Source organism: Mauremys reevesii, linkage group 1 (assembly GCF_016161935.1).
Source record: "Mauremys reevesii isolate NIE-2019 linkage group 1, ASM1616193v1, whole genome shotgun sequence".
Classification (NCBI taxonomy): Eukaryota; Metazoa; Chordata; order Testudines; family Geoemydidae; genus Mauremys; species Mauremys reevesii.
Window position 1 is genome coordinate 274,565,406 of NC_052623.1, and position 17,636 is coordinate 274,583,041.

At 43.3% G+C, this 17,636-nt stretch overlaps 1 protein-coding gene across 7 annotated transcripts in view; it reads right to left on the bottom strand.

The window, feature by feature from the left end:
* CNOT4 (CCR4-NOT transcription complex subunit 4) overlaps positions 1 to 17,636 on the bottom strand; it is a 116,803-nt gene that overhangs the window by 43,118 nt on the left and 56,049 nt on the right. For 4 of the 7 annotated variants that reach the window (XM_039504242.1, XM_039504232.1, XM_039504258.1 and 1 more), the window contains exons 3-7: positions 7,523 to 7,720; positions 4,079 to 4,165; positions 3,391 to 3,492; positions 2,680 to 2,805; positions 129 to 262 (exon numbers count right to left, since the gene is read on the bottom strand). In XM_039504242.1, the coding sequence (XP_039360176.1) occupies positions 129 to 262; positions 2,680 to 2,805; positions 3,391 to 3,492; positions 4,079 to 4,165; positions 7,523 to 7,720 (647 nt within the window). The remainder of the gene's footprint in view (positions 1 to 128; positions 263 to 2,679; positions 2,806 to 3,390; positions 3,493 to 4,078; positions 4,166 to 7,522; positions 7,721 to 17,636) is intronic. The other 3 variants (XM_039504245.1, XM_039504237.1, XM_039504269.1) reach the window with 1 other exon arrangement.

Below are 17,636 nucleotides of genomic sequence, written 5' to 3' on the forward strand. Positions count from 1 at the left end.
GATGGAACATTCCACATCTTCCATCTTAAACAGCAAGCATTGGGTGAGATGGGAGAGAGGACCAGGAATTTTAATGGAAATAACTTTAAAAGGAAAGTGTTGTCAGTCAGTCTGGAGTCAGTACTTACACATCATACCTCTGCAGTGCTGTCACTTTGTTTTTGTTCTTGTCAACTGTACCCGTTGACAGCTGGAGGAAGTTGGGGTTTAGTTTGTACAATTCTTGCAGTAGCTTCTGTTCATATTCTTGGTGTTTACCCGCCTGGGGAAAGAGTTAAAGTTTTCAATGCAACCTGAGTTGAAGTTCATATTCCCTCCCCGATTTGAAAGTTCTTGGGGCACAAAACTATAAGGCTTTGCTTGGCTCGCTAATAGAAAGTTTAGGCTCCCAATTTTGCAGTCAAAAGGTTATTCCAAGGAGTCAGAGGCTTATGCTCTCAGATACACTCAACCAGCTGAATTTGCCAAATTGCTTGCTTTTTTTTAATATAGAATTCATTTTCTCTTTTGATACCTTTTAAAGCAGAAAATCAATTTACTCAAGCCTTCCTAGGACTTATTCTCCAGGTCAAGCAAAAATGTTTGCTGTAGTACAGTCCAAATAAAGTAAGCTTCTAAGAGAAGTGTGTAGTCTGCATTTTACATCTCCCTAATGTATATTAAGCTCTCCAGAGGGAAGAAAGAGATAGTCTCTTAACTTCAAAGAGTTTCTTTGCTGTTGTAAACAGTTCTGCATTCCAAGGACTATTTCAAAAGCATCACGCAGCTGTCAATAAGGTAAGAAAAAGCACTCTGGTTAGTGTGACTGGGGATTGTTCAATACAGAAGTGGATTTCTGAACAGCAAACTATTACAGGGAGACGGGCATGCTGCTTTCAGGAACTGGGGAGATTTCTATGCCTGAATTATTCATACTGCGCAGACTCTACTTCTGAGTGAGGAAGGGGATGAAATTATTTCAATCCAGGTCTATCCTTCTGCATTCCTAGAACATATTAGAACGGTTTATTTAAAGTTTATTCAATCTAATGCCAAGTAGCTTTTTCTCTGTTTTCTTTATTTTTTGAGAAAAGGCACTTAAGCATGACAACTGAAATAGGGTTAGACTAAATATTAAAACATTTTGCCTTTTCTCTCATCCAATAACCAAAGCTGTCCAAATTTGAAGGAAGTTTTTGGTATGAGTCTTGGTTAGAATGGTTACGATGTAATATTACATGCAAATTAAATGTATTTACAATAATTTTAAATTAAATCTAAAGTTGCAAAATACAAACAAATTGAATTTAAAATTCCCAGTCACTTGTGCCCAGTGACCCTCGACACTATGATAGGCACTTTAGAAACAGAAGCAAAAAGACCTCCTGTGAAATTGGAGCTATATCATTACGCAAGTATCAAGTGTTCACTACACCTTTAATAGTTATTTTGTACATAGTGTCATGAAATGTTATGTCTAATGATGCATATTATGGGGTGTGATTTCTAAAACAGTCAAACTTGTTGTGCATTAACCAGTCCATGTAGACCCTAAATATTCCCCAGTAAACTTTAACATAGTACTGTTTCAAACAGCATTAGGCTGAAATGCACCAGGAAACCTAGTGTGCACCAGCAGGGTCTACAGAGATTAATTAATGTGCAAAGCATTAGTGCACTTTACAAGTCACACCCCCATGGTGCACATTGCCAACTCATGTAAACAGCCCTCAGTTATACCCATCAAGGTTAAAAAAAATCAGATAAATACAATTAAACTATTCATGACAATGTCAAGTCATCCCAGAAATACTGTACTATATTACAACTCAATCAAAAAGTAACCTTTAGCCTTACATTTTTAAAACAGCAGAAGTATTTTCTCATTTTAAACCATTTCATATGAAACTAAAAAGAACCAGGGGAAAGACAGTCCTTACTTTATTTACCTTACTAAGGCTCACTCAAACAATACTGATTATGCAACCCACTTCCACTAAGTATGATAGGCAATCCAACCAGAGTTAGAGACCTTATATACCTCTTCAGTGGCACAAGACTTCTCTAAAGTCTCCAAATCAGGCAAAGTTAAAAAAATTATACTCCGTTTTTAATGACACCATCACATTATTTTGATCTATACTCAAAAGGCAATCCTTCAAAACCCAAACCTTCAGTCATGCAAGCCAAGCTACTGGATTATGGGAGGAACAGAAACCTGTATGCTTTCCTTCCAAGCCCTAAACAAAAACCACTTTTCTGAGAAGTTCATGTCAATCATGAACTTAACATTTGGCTAATGCATCCTAACCTACAGATGTATTACGCTCTAATAAATTACCCTCATAACATCTTAATACTCTTCCAAATGCTTAGAACCCATTCATGATACACAGTAGGAAATATATTCAACTGTTTAAGATTTCATAAAAACAGTCCCACAATTGTCTTACAAACCTTTAACTATCCAATACTTGGGAGGACTGACTCCTTTTGAGCCTGTAAAAAATAGCCCTTATTGGAAAACCACCAGCACCCAATTGGCTAAGTATCTTTTGGATTTAAAAAAAAAAGATAAGTTTTGCCATGATAATATTTAAAGGCTGGCTTCACTACACTTTAATATAAGTCATACACAGGGGGGGAAAAAAACCGACATTTATGCTACAATTTAGGATCCTCCTTTTTGTGCGCATTTACCTGCATCTCCTCTTTTGTGAAACTGGCTGCTTCGTCCCCCAGCTCATGTAGATACATACAGTCAGGTTTTGGACACTGCATGTTCTTTAGGAAATAACTGCAATATTTTGTTGTACCTAAAGATGCCTGAAGGAGAAAGAAAAGTGAGACTGAGTAGCTGAGCTAAGCACAGAAAGCTAGAAGCCACATTTCAAGCACAAAAAATCCCTCTCAATTTAACAGAGGTCTCAGAAGACAATATACCTTCATAAAAATTGGAGTTCATCGAAACAAGTATTTTTGATAAGGCCTAAATAGGATATCAGTAACATGAGAGACTCGGATATCCAGGGTCTGGATAATCAGAATACTTCAAAGTCAATTTTCATCACATCAAAATAAAAGCAAGACAGACCAAAGCTGGGTAGAGATTTACTTTCATATTTGTAAAGGTAGGGCCAAAGGGAAAAAAAATCTCAATTACAAGCTGGTATTTCTTGAGTTAATCCTCTATTCATTTCTGAGCCCCCCAACAAAAACACTTGGCACAAGAGCTCAAACTCAAGACACTTGTATTCTATGACCAGCTCTGCTGGTTTATATAAATACTGTGTCTAACTGGATGTTTTTATTGAGTAAAATATAGCAACATAGCTGAAACAGATTTTTAGAATCTGCACTAGATGTTAATGTCCTTACATGTGCTAATTACAGAATGCAAAACAATACTACCTTAAGTGTTCTGCCATCTACCACCACATTATTGACGCACTGTATGGCTCTGAGAGCATCTTCTGATCGGATGTAGGTTACGTATGCACTTGCACTCGGACCCTAGAGAAAGAATTGAACAATGTGGAATTCTTTCTGGCTAATTTTTTTTTAATTATTCCTTTACTATCTGGCTAAATTCAAAACTAGACATTTAACAATGTTTAAAATTAGATTTGTTTGAAATCAAACAATTCATTTACTTGAAATGTAGTAAATGTAAAGGTCTGAAAAAAGGAAGCTTAAGGCTCTCAAACATTTGTTAAAATGTTAAAGCTTATTAAAATATGGTTTATTAAAGTACTTGGTAGCTGGAAATGAAAGATACCACAATATTATTCCAGAGGGCTTTTCTGAAGATTCTCTATCTTTTGCTTTCCTCCTACCACCATCTCCATTATTTTGCAGACACTTTCCAAGGATTGCATGTGCAAAGTCATTTAAGGATACAATCTATATTACTCTATGTACTCTGTTGCTGTAGTATTAATTCTCCAATCCCCAGTCCCACAACCTGCCATGATAATTAGTCTCCACTCAATCAGGAAAATGTAGCCCAGATTCTTCTTGAACCCATAACTCCTGTCATGAACAGTGCCACCACAATACCATTGCAACAAAAGCCCAAGAGCCTCCTATCATGGCTTACCTGTGAGCCTGCATATGATGTGCTGTTGTTGATGACAACTTTATGTATTTTACCAAACTTCCCAAAATATTCTGGCCGCTTCAAAACCTGCAGGAAGAATGAGTAAATTAAACAGACATACTGGAAAATTAATAGCAACTCAAATGATATTGCTTATTCATTAAAAAATTAATCCTTTACTTAGTTTTGCAATTAAGACCTTAACTAGTGAAAATGAGAGAGGACAAGATTATATAGATAAGTTTGTTCTGAGAACCTTCAATTAAAAAAGATTTACATTCCTTTTTTTTAATTTTGGTAACATTAACACTGCCCCAAAAAGCCAGGATGACAGGCATTCAGCATATCTTCACTTGCATCTTCTAGCTCCTTTTCTAACTCAAGACATCCAAATCCTGCAATAATCAGCTGATGCCTACTATAGAGGGTTGCCCTCTCAGTGCATACACCACACAATTATGTAATAGCTACTGCAGAACTTGACTGGAGCACAAAGCTAACCCATGGGTGATCAGGTTGATCTAATATTTTCCCATGTTTTAAAAATACATTTTGTAATTTCTGGAGTAAGGAAACAATTGTATTAATGCTAATTTTAAAAACTGACTTGAAAACTTATCTACGGAGACCCTGGCACATTGAGACAAAATTTTGTGAAACTCCTTTTTAACTCTTCACAATCAGTTTTGGACTTAGCCATCTTGAGTAATTTCGAATTGCCTGCAAATTCTGCCACCTCATTGTTCACACCCTCTTCCAGATCATCTATGAATATGTTGAACAGCATAGGTTCCAGTACAGGTGCTTGGGGGAACCACACTATTTACCTCTTTCCAGAAAAGTGACTATTTATTCCTACTCTTTGTTTCCTATCTTTTAATCAATCAGTTACTGAACCATGAGAGGATCTTCCCTCTTATCCTCTGACTGCTTACTTGCTTAAGAGCCATTGGTGTGAGATCTTGTCAAAGGCTTTTTGCAAGTCCAAGACCACTATATCCACTGGCTCAACCTTGTCCCCATGCTTGTTTACGCCTTCAAAAGAATTCTAACGGATTGATGAAGCACGATTTCCCTACACAAACTCTACGCTGATTCTTCTCCAACATATGTTCATCTGCGTCTGATATTTCTGTCTTTACTAAAATTTCAACCTATTTGCCTGGCACTGAAAGAGACTGGAGAAGGGCTAATGTAGTATCCATCTTTAAAAGAGGGAAAAAGGAGGAGTCAGGGAACTATAGATCAATCAGCCTGACCTCGATACCTGGGAAGCTACTAGAAAAATGTATAAAACATTCAATTTGCAAATACGTGGAGGATGAAGGCATAATCACTAGCAGCCAAGCATGGATTTACTAAGAACAAATCATGCCAAACCAGCTTGATTTCCTTCTCTGACAAAGTTACAGGTTTGGTGGATGGGGGAAATGTAGTGGACATAATATACCTAGATTTTAGCAAGGCTTTTGACCTGGTCCCATGTGACATTGTCCTAATTAAGCTGGAGAAATGCAGGCTTGGTAGAAGTACTGTTAAGTGGATACATAACTGATTAAACAGCCACAAAAAGAGTAACTACTAATGGTATAATGTCAGATGGGAAGGAGGTCTCAAGTGGGGTTCCAGAGGTGAGCGACAAAGATTATCAAAGGGATGGAATGCAAGCCAAGGCTGAAGGAACTGGGTCTGTTTAGTCTGGAAAAGAGGAAATTAAGGGACATGACAGCGGTCCTCAAATAGTTAAAAGGCTGCCATAAAAAAAGATGGAGAAAAGTTGTTCTCTGTTGCCACAGATGGCAGGACAAGAGGCAATGGTTTCAAACTACAGCATAGCGGATTTAAAATAAATCTCAGGAAAAATTTAACTGTAAGAAGAGTAGGACAATGAACCAACTGTTTACAGAAGTTGTGAAATCTCCTTGCCTGGAGGTTTTCAAAGAGTCTGAATAACCATTTGTCTTGGATGGTTTAGACACAACAAATCCTGCATCTTGTAAGGAGGTTAGACTAGATGAACCTTGTAGCCTCTTCTAACCCGATGGTTCTATGAAGTTAGGCTTCTCAACCTGCAATTGCGAGGATCACCTCTGAAGCAATTTAAAGAGCTTTCCCCTCACCCGCAGCAAGGGACTGTCTTATAGCAGAATCCGTGTAGTGCCACTCCGCAGAGGAACATGATATAGAGAGCTCATGCAAGGGCGGCACACCTCCTAGACACTAGAAGGCACCCAGCTGTTTAGTAGCTACCTGTGCAATGATGGAGTTTGCAGAGAGAATCACGGTATCAATCCACTGGCTACTGCCCTCTCCCAGGCAGTGCAGAGGGAGATGAAGCAGCAAGTTGCATATCCAGTTCTGAGGCTGGATATGCAACTATGGAGTGGCTCTGCGTCTAAGGAACAGCATGAGAGAAGTGAAAGGGGGTCCTTTCCCTCCAACCCAAACCACAGAGAAATTCTGCAGTGCACAGTCCAGCAGTCAGACTGCATAGTAGGGACAGGATTTGGGCCTTGGTAATTCACATCTGTACTCAAAAAGCATCTGCAGTTTCAGGAAGACAGAACTACATTCATCACTTTTGGAAGGTTCTCTGCAACTATGAAGGTTAGAAACTTTTTAAAATTAAAGCAAAAATATTATAGAAAGTGGTAGGTACAACTCCACTAACCAGAAAATTTTGTGCTCATCTTCGATGAGGAGTGGAGCGATAAAAGATAACGGCCCTGCAATTTAGGCAATTCAGTTCTTTTGTCCCCCCACTTGACCCAGATGCTTAGATCTCCCTCCCTATGTTCTGGATTTTTTCACCTCCCAGATAAGGCTGCCATAAGAAAATGCAACTGAATGAAGGCAATACTGGGAAGTACTTCTACCAGTCTGATCTATCAGTGGAACAGCAGGGGGATTCCCTGGCCCTATCCGCTAATACCTTCACATTGAAATAGTTAAGTATCTGCTACTTGCCTCCAGTTGCATGTATTCAACTGAACACCAGCTACAGCAGGCGACTGGACCAAATGAGACTAAGAGGGGCACCACCACCACTCTAAAAGTAGGGGAAAGCCACTTGCAATGGAAAGTGGGGCTGTAGCTGTGGGTCTAGCACAGGTAAAGCTCATATATCCGAATCCTTCAGCTCATTTTATGTTGAAGAAACCAAAAAAGGTTAGCGTACCTAGTACTACCAGAAACAAAAACAATGAACAGATGATGAGGTCTGAAGGTGGGAGGAATTTCATCCACGCCCTTAAAGTGAAGGGACCCTACACATCAGAGCAGCCATTTCTAGACAATTGTTTTATCTGGCATCAGTAAAAACCAACATGCAGTTTGCCATCCAAGTGAAGCACAAGGATACCGCACTTCAGATGTGGTCTTTAGACATTTTGATTACGGTAATATTTAAGCAACAGGGAGATCTGGCATATGTGAACTGTTTACCTCTGGATCTGCTAGGCGCTGTGACAGCCCTACAACAAAGACAAGGTTCTTCTGTACAACCCGTACACTGGCCAGGTGTTTGCGATTCTCTGATATTTTCTGCTTCCTCTCATTTTGCTTCTGTTTCTTTTCATTTTTTATCCTTTGCAGCTCTTCCTGGGAGAGTGGTTTGTACACTGCTGGATCTTCTGGATATGGCTGAACATAAAAAACACCATTAAATGCAACCCAGGTAAGAGACTAAATATTTGAGAGCAGTTAATCTCAGTAATTAGATGTACAAATTGAGGTTAATGTTACATAGTTTTCTGGCTGGCAGCTCTGTGGAAATCATCTTAGGGAGAGAGGGGAATCTCAGGTTACTTTCAAACCACCCCCCTACTTGCACTCAGGCAATACAGAAACTGACAAGAATTACATTGACTCTGCTGCTTGCTCTGTTGGGGAATTCTACAAGCATTGGCAATCCCGACAGAATCCTCCCAAGGAATTTCAATAAGGCAGCACAGTAAGCATGGAAAAAGGCAGGGTCCTGTTATCCCACATCGAATTTAATACCGTGATATGTATGAAGAATATTTTAAAAGCCAATCTATAATGTAAAACAAAAGAATCCATTTTGTCATTGTCATGAAATCAAAACGGGCACCTCTGGGTTTTCAAGAGTCCTCTTAGCTTTCTAATCAGAGAATTTTGCTATTGTATTGCTCATTCTTTGTGTTATCTTCCCTGGGTACAGAGACAGGTAACTACAACTACTACTACATTGGATGATTTCATAGTACTGTTAACATGTTTGCCTAGCAGTTTCAGACTTTTTTTTCTTTTTGCAGTGACAACAAACATTTTTACTTCAAGATAGCGCTCTCAATGAAGACAAGCACTATAGGTTTTACCTCAATGAAGTTAGTTGAAGTAAACCGAAGGTGGGTTCACCCCAAGGAGCTACACAGGGTTTAAAAAAGTTACTAACCTTTCCATAACTGTTGTTGTTTAAGATGTGTTCCTCATGTCCATTTCACATTAGATGTGTGTGCCGGGTGAACCATTGCCAGAGATTTTTCCCTAGTTGGTATCCGTCGGGACGGCTCTAGCGCCCTCTGGTGCCATGTGCTTATGAGCTAGTATAGGGGGTGCTGCTGGCCATGCGCCCTTTGAGTCTCTTTTTGATGACCAACTCTGTCAGAGGGGTAGGAGGGTGGATCATGGAATGGACATGAGCAACACATCTTGAACAACAGTTACGGAAAGGTTAGTAACCATTTTTCTTCATCAAGTGCTTGCTCATGTCCATTCCACATAAGGTGACTCACAAGCAGTACCACACGAGGTGAGCTTGGAGCTCATGGACGTGTAGACTCCAACACTACTCTCCTGAACATGGCATCGTCTCAAGCTATTGGGTGATGGCATAGTAGGATGCAAAGGTAGGCACCAACACCCAAGTTGTGGATTGGAACCTCTGTGGTGAACACTGCTGAAGAGACCTGAGCTCTAGTAGAGTGAGTGGTCAGGATGGCTGGAGGTGGAACATTCTCATGCTCATAACATGCCCGAATACAGGAGGTCATCAAGAATGAGATCCTCTGGGCTGACAGTGGAAGGCTTTTCATCCTTTCTGCTACTGCTACGAAAAGTTGAGTGGATCTGCAAAAAGGGTTTAGTCCTCTCAAAGGCAGCAAGGGCATGCCTAATATCCAATGAGTGAAGTCGCCACTCTGAGTTCTTGTGAGGCTTCAGGAAGAAGACTGTCAGGAAAATGGCCTGGTTGCTATGGAACTGTGAAACCACCTTTGGCAGGAAGGCCTGGCGGGGGTGCAGTTGGACGCTGTCCCTGAAGAAAACTGTGTATGGTGGCTCTGATGCAAGGCCCTTGACTTTAGAGATCCTTCTGGATGAGGTGATCGATATGAGGAAGGTGACATTCCAAGAGAGAAGCAGTAGAGGGCATGACATTAGCGATGTAAATGGAGGACCAGTGAGCCTTGACAGAACCATGTTTAAGTCCCCCCGGGGGGAGTGGAGGGGAGATCAGCTTAGCTTGCAGACCTAAGGATAAAGTATGTCAAGCCCTGTAAGAAAAGGGACCATCATTTCGTGAGAGAACACTGACCTGCTGTTCATTGGTCAGTGGAAGGCCAAAATTGCTGCTAAATGCAACTTGATAGAAACGAGCCAGACCTTGTTGTTTTAGATGGAGCAAGTAGTCCAAGATAGACTGAAGGGAAGACCGAGTTGGAGACAGGTCTCATTGGGATGACCGTATCAAGTAACACATCCAATTGTTGAGGCAGGTAGCCCTAGTGGACGGCTTCCTATTACCCAGCGAAACCTATCAAACTTGTTCCAAACAGGTCTGCTCCTCTGGGTTCAGCCATGTAACATCCATACAGCTAGGTGAAGGGAGCAAAGGTTTGGATCGAGTAACTGATCATGATCTTGTGAGATTAGGTCCAGGCAGAGAGGAAGCAGGGTTGCTACTGACAGATCTAATAGCATGCTGAACCAGTGTTGGTGTGACCACACCAGAACTATAAGAATAACTGTTGCCTTATCCAGTTTAATTTTCAGGAGGACCTTGTGAACAAGAGGAACCGGTGGGAATGCATAGAACAGGAACTCTGTTCATGGAATCAGGAAGACATCAGAGAGCGAGCCTTGACTGTGCCCGTGAAGTTAAGAAAACTCATGGTATTTTCTGTTCTGCTTGGTCACAAACAGGTCCACTTGGGGAGACCTCCACCTTTGGGGCATGAACCTGGTCACCTCCAGGTGAAGGGACCACTTGTGGTCAGAGGAAAAGGATCTACTGAGATGATCCGCCAGTGTGTTTTGGGCTCCCAGAAGATGTGAAGCCTTGAGGTGGATTGAGTGCTTCACACAGAAGTCCCACAGACGGACAGCCTCCTGACACAGGATGGAGGATCGAGCACCTCCCTGCTAGTTGAGGTAGAACATGGCCGCGGTACTGTCAGTCAGAACTCACACCACCTCGCCTGAGACCTTAGGAAGCAACAGTTGGCAGGCTAAGTTCCCTGATGTTTATGTGCAGGGACAGATGTTCCTGGGACCACAAGCCTTGAGTCTGTTGAGGTGGGCTCCCCAACTTAGGTCTGACATGTCCAAGACTAGGGACGCTGAGTCAGGGCGAGATACAGGACTCACATTATTACCGACTGTGGGTCCTTCCACCAGTTGAGGGAAGAGAGAACCAGTGTTGAAACAGCAAGCACTGAGTCTAACTGGTGTCTGTTCGGGGAGTAAAATCAAGCTCACCATGTCTGCAGGGGCCTGAGGTGTAGCCTGCATGCCAGACCACATAACTGCATGTGGCCATGTGACCTAGTAGCTTGAGGTAAACCCAGGCTGTTGTAATTGGATGGACTATGACTTTGGATATCAGACCTCTGGAAGGAAGGCTTTGGCTTGGGTTGAGTCAAGCCCTGGCCTGATAAACTCTGTTCTCTGAACTGAAATAAGTCAACTTTTTCCTCAATTAACAAGAGGCCCAGCACTCAGAAAGTAGCTTGAACCACGCTAATGCTGGTCTTTACGTGAGCCTCTGAACAACCCTTGATCACCCACTTGTTGAGGTACACGTAGACCTGAACACCTCGCCATCTGAGGAAGGCAGCTACCACCATCATGCACTTCATGAAGATCCAAAGGGCTGCGGACAGGCTGAAGGGAAGAATAGTGAATTGGAAATGAGTCTGATTTACAATAAAGCTGAGAAATATTCTGTGGCCCTGGAACACAGAAATGTGAAAATAAGTGTCCTTCAAGTCGATGGTGGCGTACCAGTCCCCTGGATCTAGGGAGGAAATAGTGGAGGCCAGGGAGACCATGCAGAATCTCAGTTTCTTGAGATATTTGTTGAGGCGACAGGTCCAGGATGGATCAAAGGCCTCTCTTGGCCTTTGGGATTTGGAAATATTGGGAGTAAATCTCCTTCCCCCAAGTTTTGCAGTGCCTCCTCCACAGCCCCCATCTGTAGGAGGGTCTGCACCTCCTGGGTGAGGAGATGCTTGTGAGAAGGGTCCCTGAAAAGGGATGGGGATAGGGGGCAGGAGGGAGGAGTGGATGAAAACTGTATTTAGCAACCAGTGGTCTTATGTTATGTGGGACCATGCCGGACTGAAGTGGGACAGTCAGTCCAAAAATAAAGGGGAGGCAGGATCTGAGGAGGGGAACTGGTATAGCGCCCTGGGACACACCTTCAAAAAGGCCTGCTTAGGCCCACCAAAGTGCCTACACGAGCCCAGCTGGGAGGCTGAGGTGGATGGAAGTGGTTGACAGTGCTTATAAACTCACCCTTTTCTTTTACAGGGTTCCTTCTCAGACACAGAGTTGGGAAGCATGGTGGCTGATGGGGCTTGATATGCTTCCTCGAAGTAGACAGAGCATAGAGGCCCAGGGACATGAGGCGAGCCCTTGAATCCTTCAAGCCATGCAGTCTTGTGTCCATCTGCTCCAAAAATAATGAGAAGCCTTCGAAAGGGAGGCCCTGGATTGACTACTGGACCTTGTGAGGGAGTCCTGAGGGCTGCAGCCAAGAGCATCGTCTCATGGTGACAGCAGAGGCCATTGTCCTCACCATGCATCTGCTGCGTCCAGTGCCACCTAGAGAGAAGCTCTGGCAACATTCTTTCCCTCTAAGAGGGCTGAGAATTCCTGGGGCATAAAGTTCTTAAATTTGGCCAAGGAGTCCCACAAATTGTAGTCGTATCATCCCAGTAAGGCTTGTTGATTTGAGATATGTAGTTGCTGACCACCTGTTGAATAAATTTTCCTCCCAAATAGATCACATTTCTTTGCATCCTTCTGTTTGGGAGTAGCACTCGACTGGCCCTGTCTGTCCCTTTCATTAGGCAGTGGTATGAGGGATCCCAGAGTGGGGTGAGAGTACAGATACTCATACCCACTGGCTGGCACAGATTTCTCCTCTGCCCTTCATTTAAAAAAGAAGATGGGTTCTGGCACAGGGCTTTGACCTGACCCATTACCACCTCATTAATGGGTAAGACCACCTTAGATGGAGCTGCTGAAGCCAGAATGTCAATGAGGCTGTGGGATGATTCCTTGAGCTCTTCAATCTCTAGCCCCAGGTTAGCCACCATCTGCTTTAGGAGCTGTTGATGAGCCTGAAAGTCATCTTGTGGTAGCGAGCTGCTCGGACCTGAGATGGCCTCATCTGTGGAGGAGAAGGAAGAGGCCTGTACTGGAAAAGGGGGCTTCTTTCTCTTTTTCAGTTTCAGTAACCTCCATAGGGGGCACATCCTGTAGATCAGTACTAGGGTCAGTACTGGAGTCTGTGTCCAGTGCTGAATGTGGAGGAGTGGGAGCCCACCTCTCAGCAACAGATGATCGGTGGGAGGGTGGACCCGGTACCGGGGGAAAACCCCAAGGATTCCAGCATGATCACTGCATATATCGTTGTCTTCCTGGCCAGGCACCAGCGGGGGAACCCGCACTGAGGTCCGATGGCATGTAGGATGGGTACTGATGGCTCTTTGAGTCCAACGCGGAACTCTACATTCAGCCTAAGAGTCCTCTCTAGGTGACCATGGGGGAGCAGTCCCTCTTGCTGCCTCCAATTGGTGCTGAGGGTCCGGTGACCAAAAAAGGAGAAAAGAGACCGCTTCCCTCTAGAAGGTACCAGAGGACAAGGTGACAAAGGTGCTCGGAGCACCATGCTCTCTCTTGCTCGAGGTTGATGGAGCCGACAGATGATGTAACAGGGTAGGCAGGACCGGGAGTGACAGCAAATCTCTGGCCACTGCAAAGGCCTCCGGAGTTGGAGGCACCACTATTCTGCTTGCGCTGCAATGACGTTCCAGCACCGGTGAGGGACCCAGCACCGGACTCAACAATCTTGCTGGTGCCACCCCGGGACTGGAGATGGAAGAGTGGCCCGACGCAGGTTGAACTCCACTGCCTTCCCCTTGATTGCCAGTCTTTGGCACTGGCGAGTGCCCTCTGTCAGTGTGCTGCCTTTTGTGCTTCTTCTTCAGCACCAGAGATGGAAAGTAGTGCTGGGATGCGCACAGTGCCGGAGGAGTGTTTTGCACCAAGGCCGAAGTGCTCGGTTCTGAAGCCAGTCTAAAAAGCGGCTTCCATTAGGACAGCCTTACGTCTGATCACTACGTCCTTTTTGCAAGGCTTAAAGTCTCGACAAATTTGGCAGTGGTCTTTCATATGAGATTCTCCCAGACACTTCACAAAACTGGAATGTGGGTTGCTCACAGGCATAGGCTTGCCCCAGGAGGCAAAAGATTTGAAACCCAGCTCCAGGGGTGATGGGAACCCCTTAACGATAAGGGAGGAGGTTCCATCTACAGTAACACTATTTACAATATATACACTATAACTAAACTTACAATACAGAGAAGACAACCACTCATAGGCACCTTGCTGCAGCAAGAGGAGACGTTTCAGCAATCAGCACAGGTGGTAGGAAGGAACTGAGAGGGTCCATGGCTGGTGGCACTCCTTATATGGCACACAAGAAGGCACTAGAGCCAGCCTGATGGATGCCAGCCTGAGGGAAAAATCTCCAGCAATGGTGCATGCAGCACACACATACGTAACATGGAATGGACACGAGCAAGCATTTGAACAAGAACTACAGTGCCTCATCACTCCTAAGGCTTTACACTGAGATAGCCATCTTAAGGTAAAGCCACCCCTTTTTGCAGTGAAGACATACAACTCAGAAAGCATGTCAAGGCTATTACACATTTATCCTCCACACCCTGCGGCTCACCAAGGCACTCATGCCCAATTCTCAGTCCTGAAAATAAAACTCGAAGTTATAAAATGTATAACTAGTCTTCATAACAGTTCGAGGCATACAGTAACAAAGTTTATATAACAATACATATACACACAATGCATCTTAAGACAAATATTTAAAACTGATGAGAATGAAGAAGTTACTGAAGTAATGCTAAAGATATGACAGGTGCACATATTACAGAATTTCCTCTGGGGCTGACAATTTAAAATGTGAAACTTACTCAATTACACAGAAAACAGGGCATTCTCTCCCCACATTTTAACACCCAACAGACTTGACTGACTAGTGCATTATAGAAGAATTTAACCTTCCCCTAAAGCACAAGATATTGACCAATGCTAGAGGTAGGATACCAAACAAACTGTTTCTCTACACACAGTCCTGGACAAATAGCTAATCAGAAGTACCTGAGCTGGTATGCAGAGGATAAGGTTTGTGCTGAAAGTATTGGGGATATACTTTTTCATTGCCAGGCATAGGAATTTTAAAAAATCTAAACATTCCATTAGCGTTAATGGAAAAGATGCATTCAACTCCATGCACAGCAACACCATATTGACTTGATCTACCCTTGAACTTGGATTTTTAAGGAAATGTGGCTCAAAAATCAAGGTATTGTAGCACCACAACTGAAGAACAAACCCCATACAACAGTTAATCCTTCATGCACACTTCACTTGAATAACTGTTGGATCATACTCATTGATCCACTCTTGTCACAGCCATGCTTATCACAAGTTATGTCTTCAACAGACATAGGTAAACTTTTTATAAGGACACAGCATTAAGTTTATATGACATTTCACAGATAGCTGGCTCTTTGAGGTAAGGATTTTTTTTTTTTTAACTTGAACAGCTCTGTCTAATTGTATGCAGATTAAATAACGAAGAGGATAAAGATTATTACCTAGAAGTAGGCGGAATTTCTTAGGAGGAACTTGCAGGAAAGGCTGTTTGGCACACAACAAGAAGGCTTTCAGTTATAGGGGATAGTGAGGGTTGAGGCTAAGAACAGAAGGAAACCAAGGTTGCATCTATAATAGGTAACCATACCACTTAAAACTAAAACAGTTTGCCCCAATGTAAAGCATATGGGTAGTGTGTCCATTCTATGCATCTTTTTTTCCCAGAATGGAGATCCTGAATATTAAATCACCAAGCATCCCAGGTGAGCCAGGAGAGAAAGGGCACCAAATTCTAGTAATACACACAGTAAATCAGAGGAAGAGACCAACAGTGGATTCGTGTTGTGTGAAAGGCTCTGTTCTCCACCACGATCAAAGTAATCAGCTCCATGAGCTACTTCAAGATGAAGTTCAGTGGACTGCATGCCATTTTGGGGTCAGAAGCATGCTTACAAATGGTGTGAGGGTTGTTGGATATAGCTGCTTACCCAAGTTAACTGCAGAACTAAGTGAGGAAGAGGAACTTACTCACCTTGTGCAGTAACGATGTCACTATGGGTGCTCCATTGTATGTGTATCTGCATCCCTGATTGAAGGTTTTGGTAGCACTGTTTGGCCCACACATACGTTCTCTCTCCCTTGTGTTCTTTCTTGAGGCTAACTAGCACTATGTGAGTGAATCACCCTCAGTTCCTTCCTACTGCAGCTCCTCTATTGAAAACTCCAAAGTAGAAGAGAGGAGGGTGGGTTGCAGAGCACCCACAAGGACACACATCTTGAAGAACCATCGTTACTGCACAAGGAGAGTAATTTCCTCTTCGAGTAGCATCCCTATGGGTGCTCCACAGTAGGTGACTACCAAGCAGAATCCCCAATGGAGGGTCAGAGCTTCTGAGTCTAGTCTATTATGGATGACAATACTGTGGAACTGAAAATCTTGTAATCGTACAGTGTTCTGCAAAAGTATGAGCAGATACCCAAGTCACTGCCCTGCAGATTTCTGGCATGGGAACATTTTTAATGGAGGTGTCAGAGGTGGAAAACACTCTCATGGAATGCATATAGATTCCAGGTGGGGGTAGCGAATTACGAATCATGGTAGCACTAGTTAATACAATTCAAGACCCATTTGTAGAGTCTCTGAGCTGATATTGCTGCATCTTTGACCTTTCTGCAATTGAGAAGAAGAGCCTAGGAGATTTCTTAAAGGCCTGTCCTGTCCAAATAAAAGGCCCCAGCTCTCCTAACATCATGTGTATGTAGTGTAGCCTCCCTGTTGTCACGATGAGGCTTTGGGTAGAAGGTGGGAAGGTGAACGAACAGTTTCATGTGAAAAGACGAGGCGACTATGGGGATGAACTTTGGGTGTGGCCTCAGAGTGATTGACTTTAAAAGAAAATTGTGAAGGGGTGTATGTGCCATTAATGCTGCTATTTTCCCTATTCTCTATGCTGAGGTGATGGCTACAAGGAATGCTGTCTTCATTGATAGAGGTGTAAGAGAACAAGGGGCCATAGGTTCAAAGTGTGGTCTAGTTAGGCTCTTTAAAGCTACATTTAGGTCCCTCACTGGAATGGGGTGCCTGGTTTGAGGAAAGAGGTTTCCTACGCCTTTGAGGAATTTCTTTGTTGTTGGATGGGTGAAAACCAAGTATCCCTCTATCTGCTGGTAGAGAGCCCTTATGGCCGCATGATGTACTTTGAGTGAGCTGAGAGATAGTAGGCCTCAAGAGGACAGGGCTATGTAGTTTAGCAAGATGGGGAGGGAGGAAGATACCAAGGTAACTTGTTTAGAATTATACCAAATCTGGAATCTTTTCTATTTTTGCAGGTAAATGTGGCAGGTAGCCAATTTTTTTTTTTTTACTGTGTAACACACTTCTTGTATCTCCTCGGAGCAGCAGCTCTCTGTGTTGGAACCATGAACAATGCCTTGAGTCAGAGGATCTGCAGGTTGGGACTGGAGGGTTTGTCAGGTCTCACTTCCTCAAGGGAAATTTGTAGTGTCTGCTACCGTTTTTGTGAGATCATGAAATAGTTTAAAATCATCCACCAAGGATGGTGGAGGGGGCCATCACTGTCTCACTTAGTGAGGAGGAGGAGGAGGAGATGATACTGGTTGGTGGTGTACCGCCTCTTTATTCTGGCCTCCTGCTCCTCAAGTTCTCTTGAGGTTCTGGGGCTCTGGATGCAAAGGCTGAAGGAGACCAGATGCCTGAGAAGTATGGTACCTGTAGGCTGCCCACGCTCCCAGCATGGTTGTACTCACAGGTGGTCATACCAAGAAGGTTGAGGTTCAGACTGATGGTGTAACTGGAGGGGCCCTGGTTGATGAAGAGATGGACCATGGTGTGAGGGTAGCAAGAGGATATCATCCTGGTCACTATCTGAGTCCTCACTGGACAGTGTTG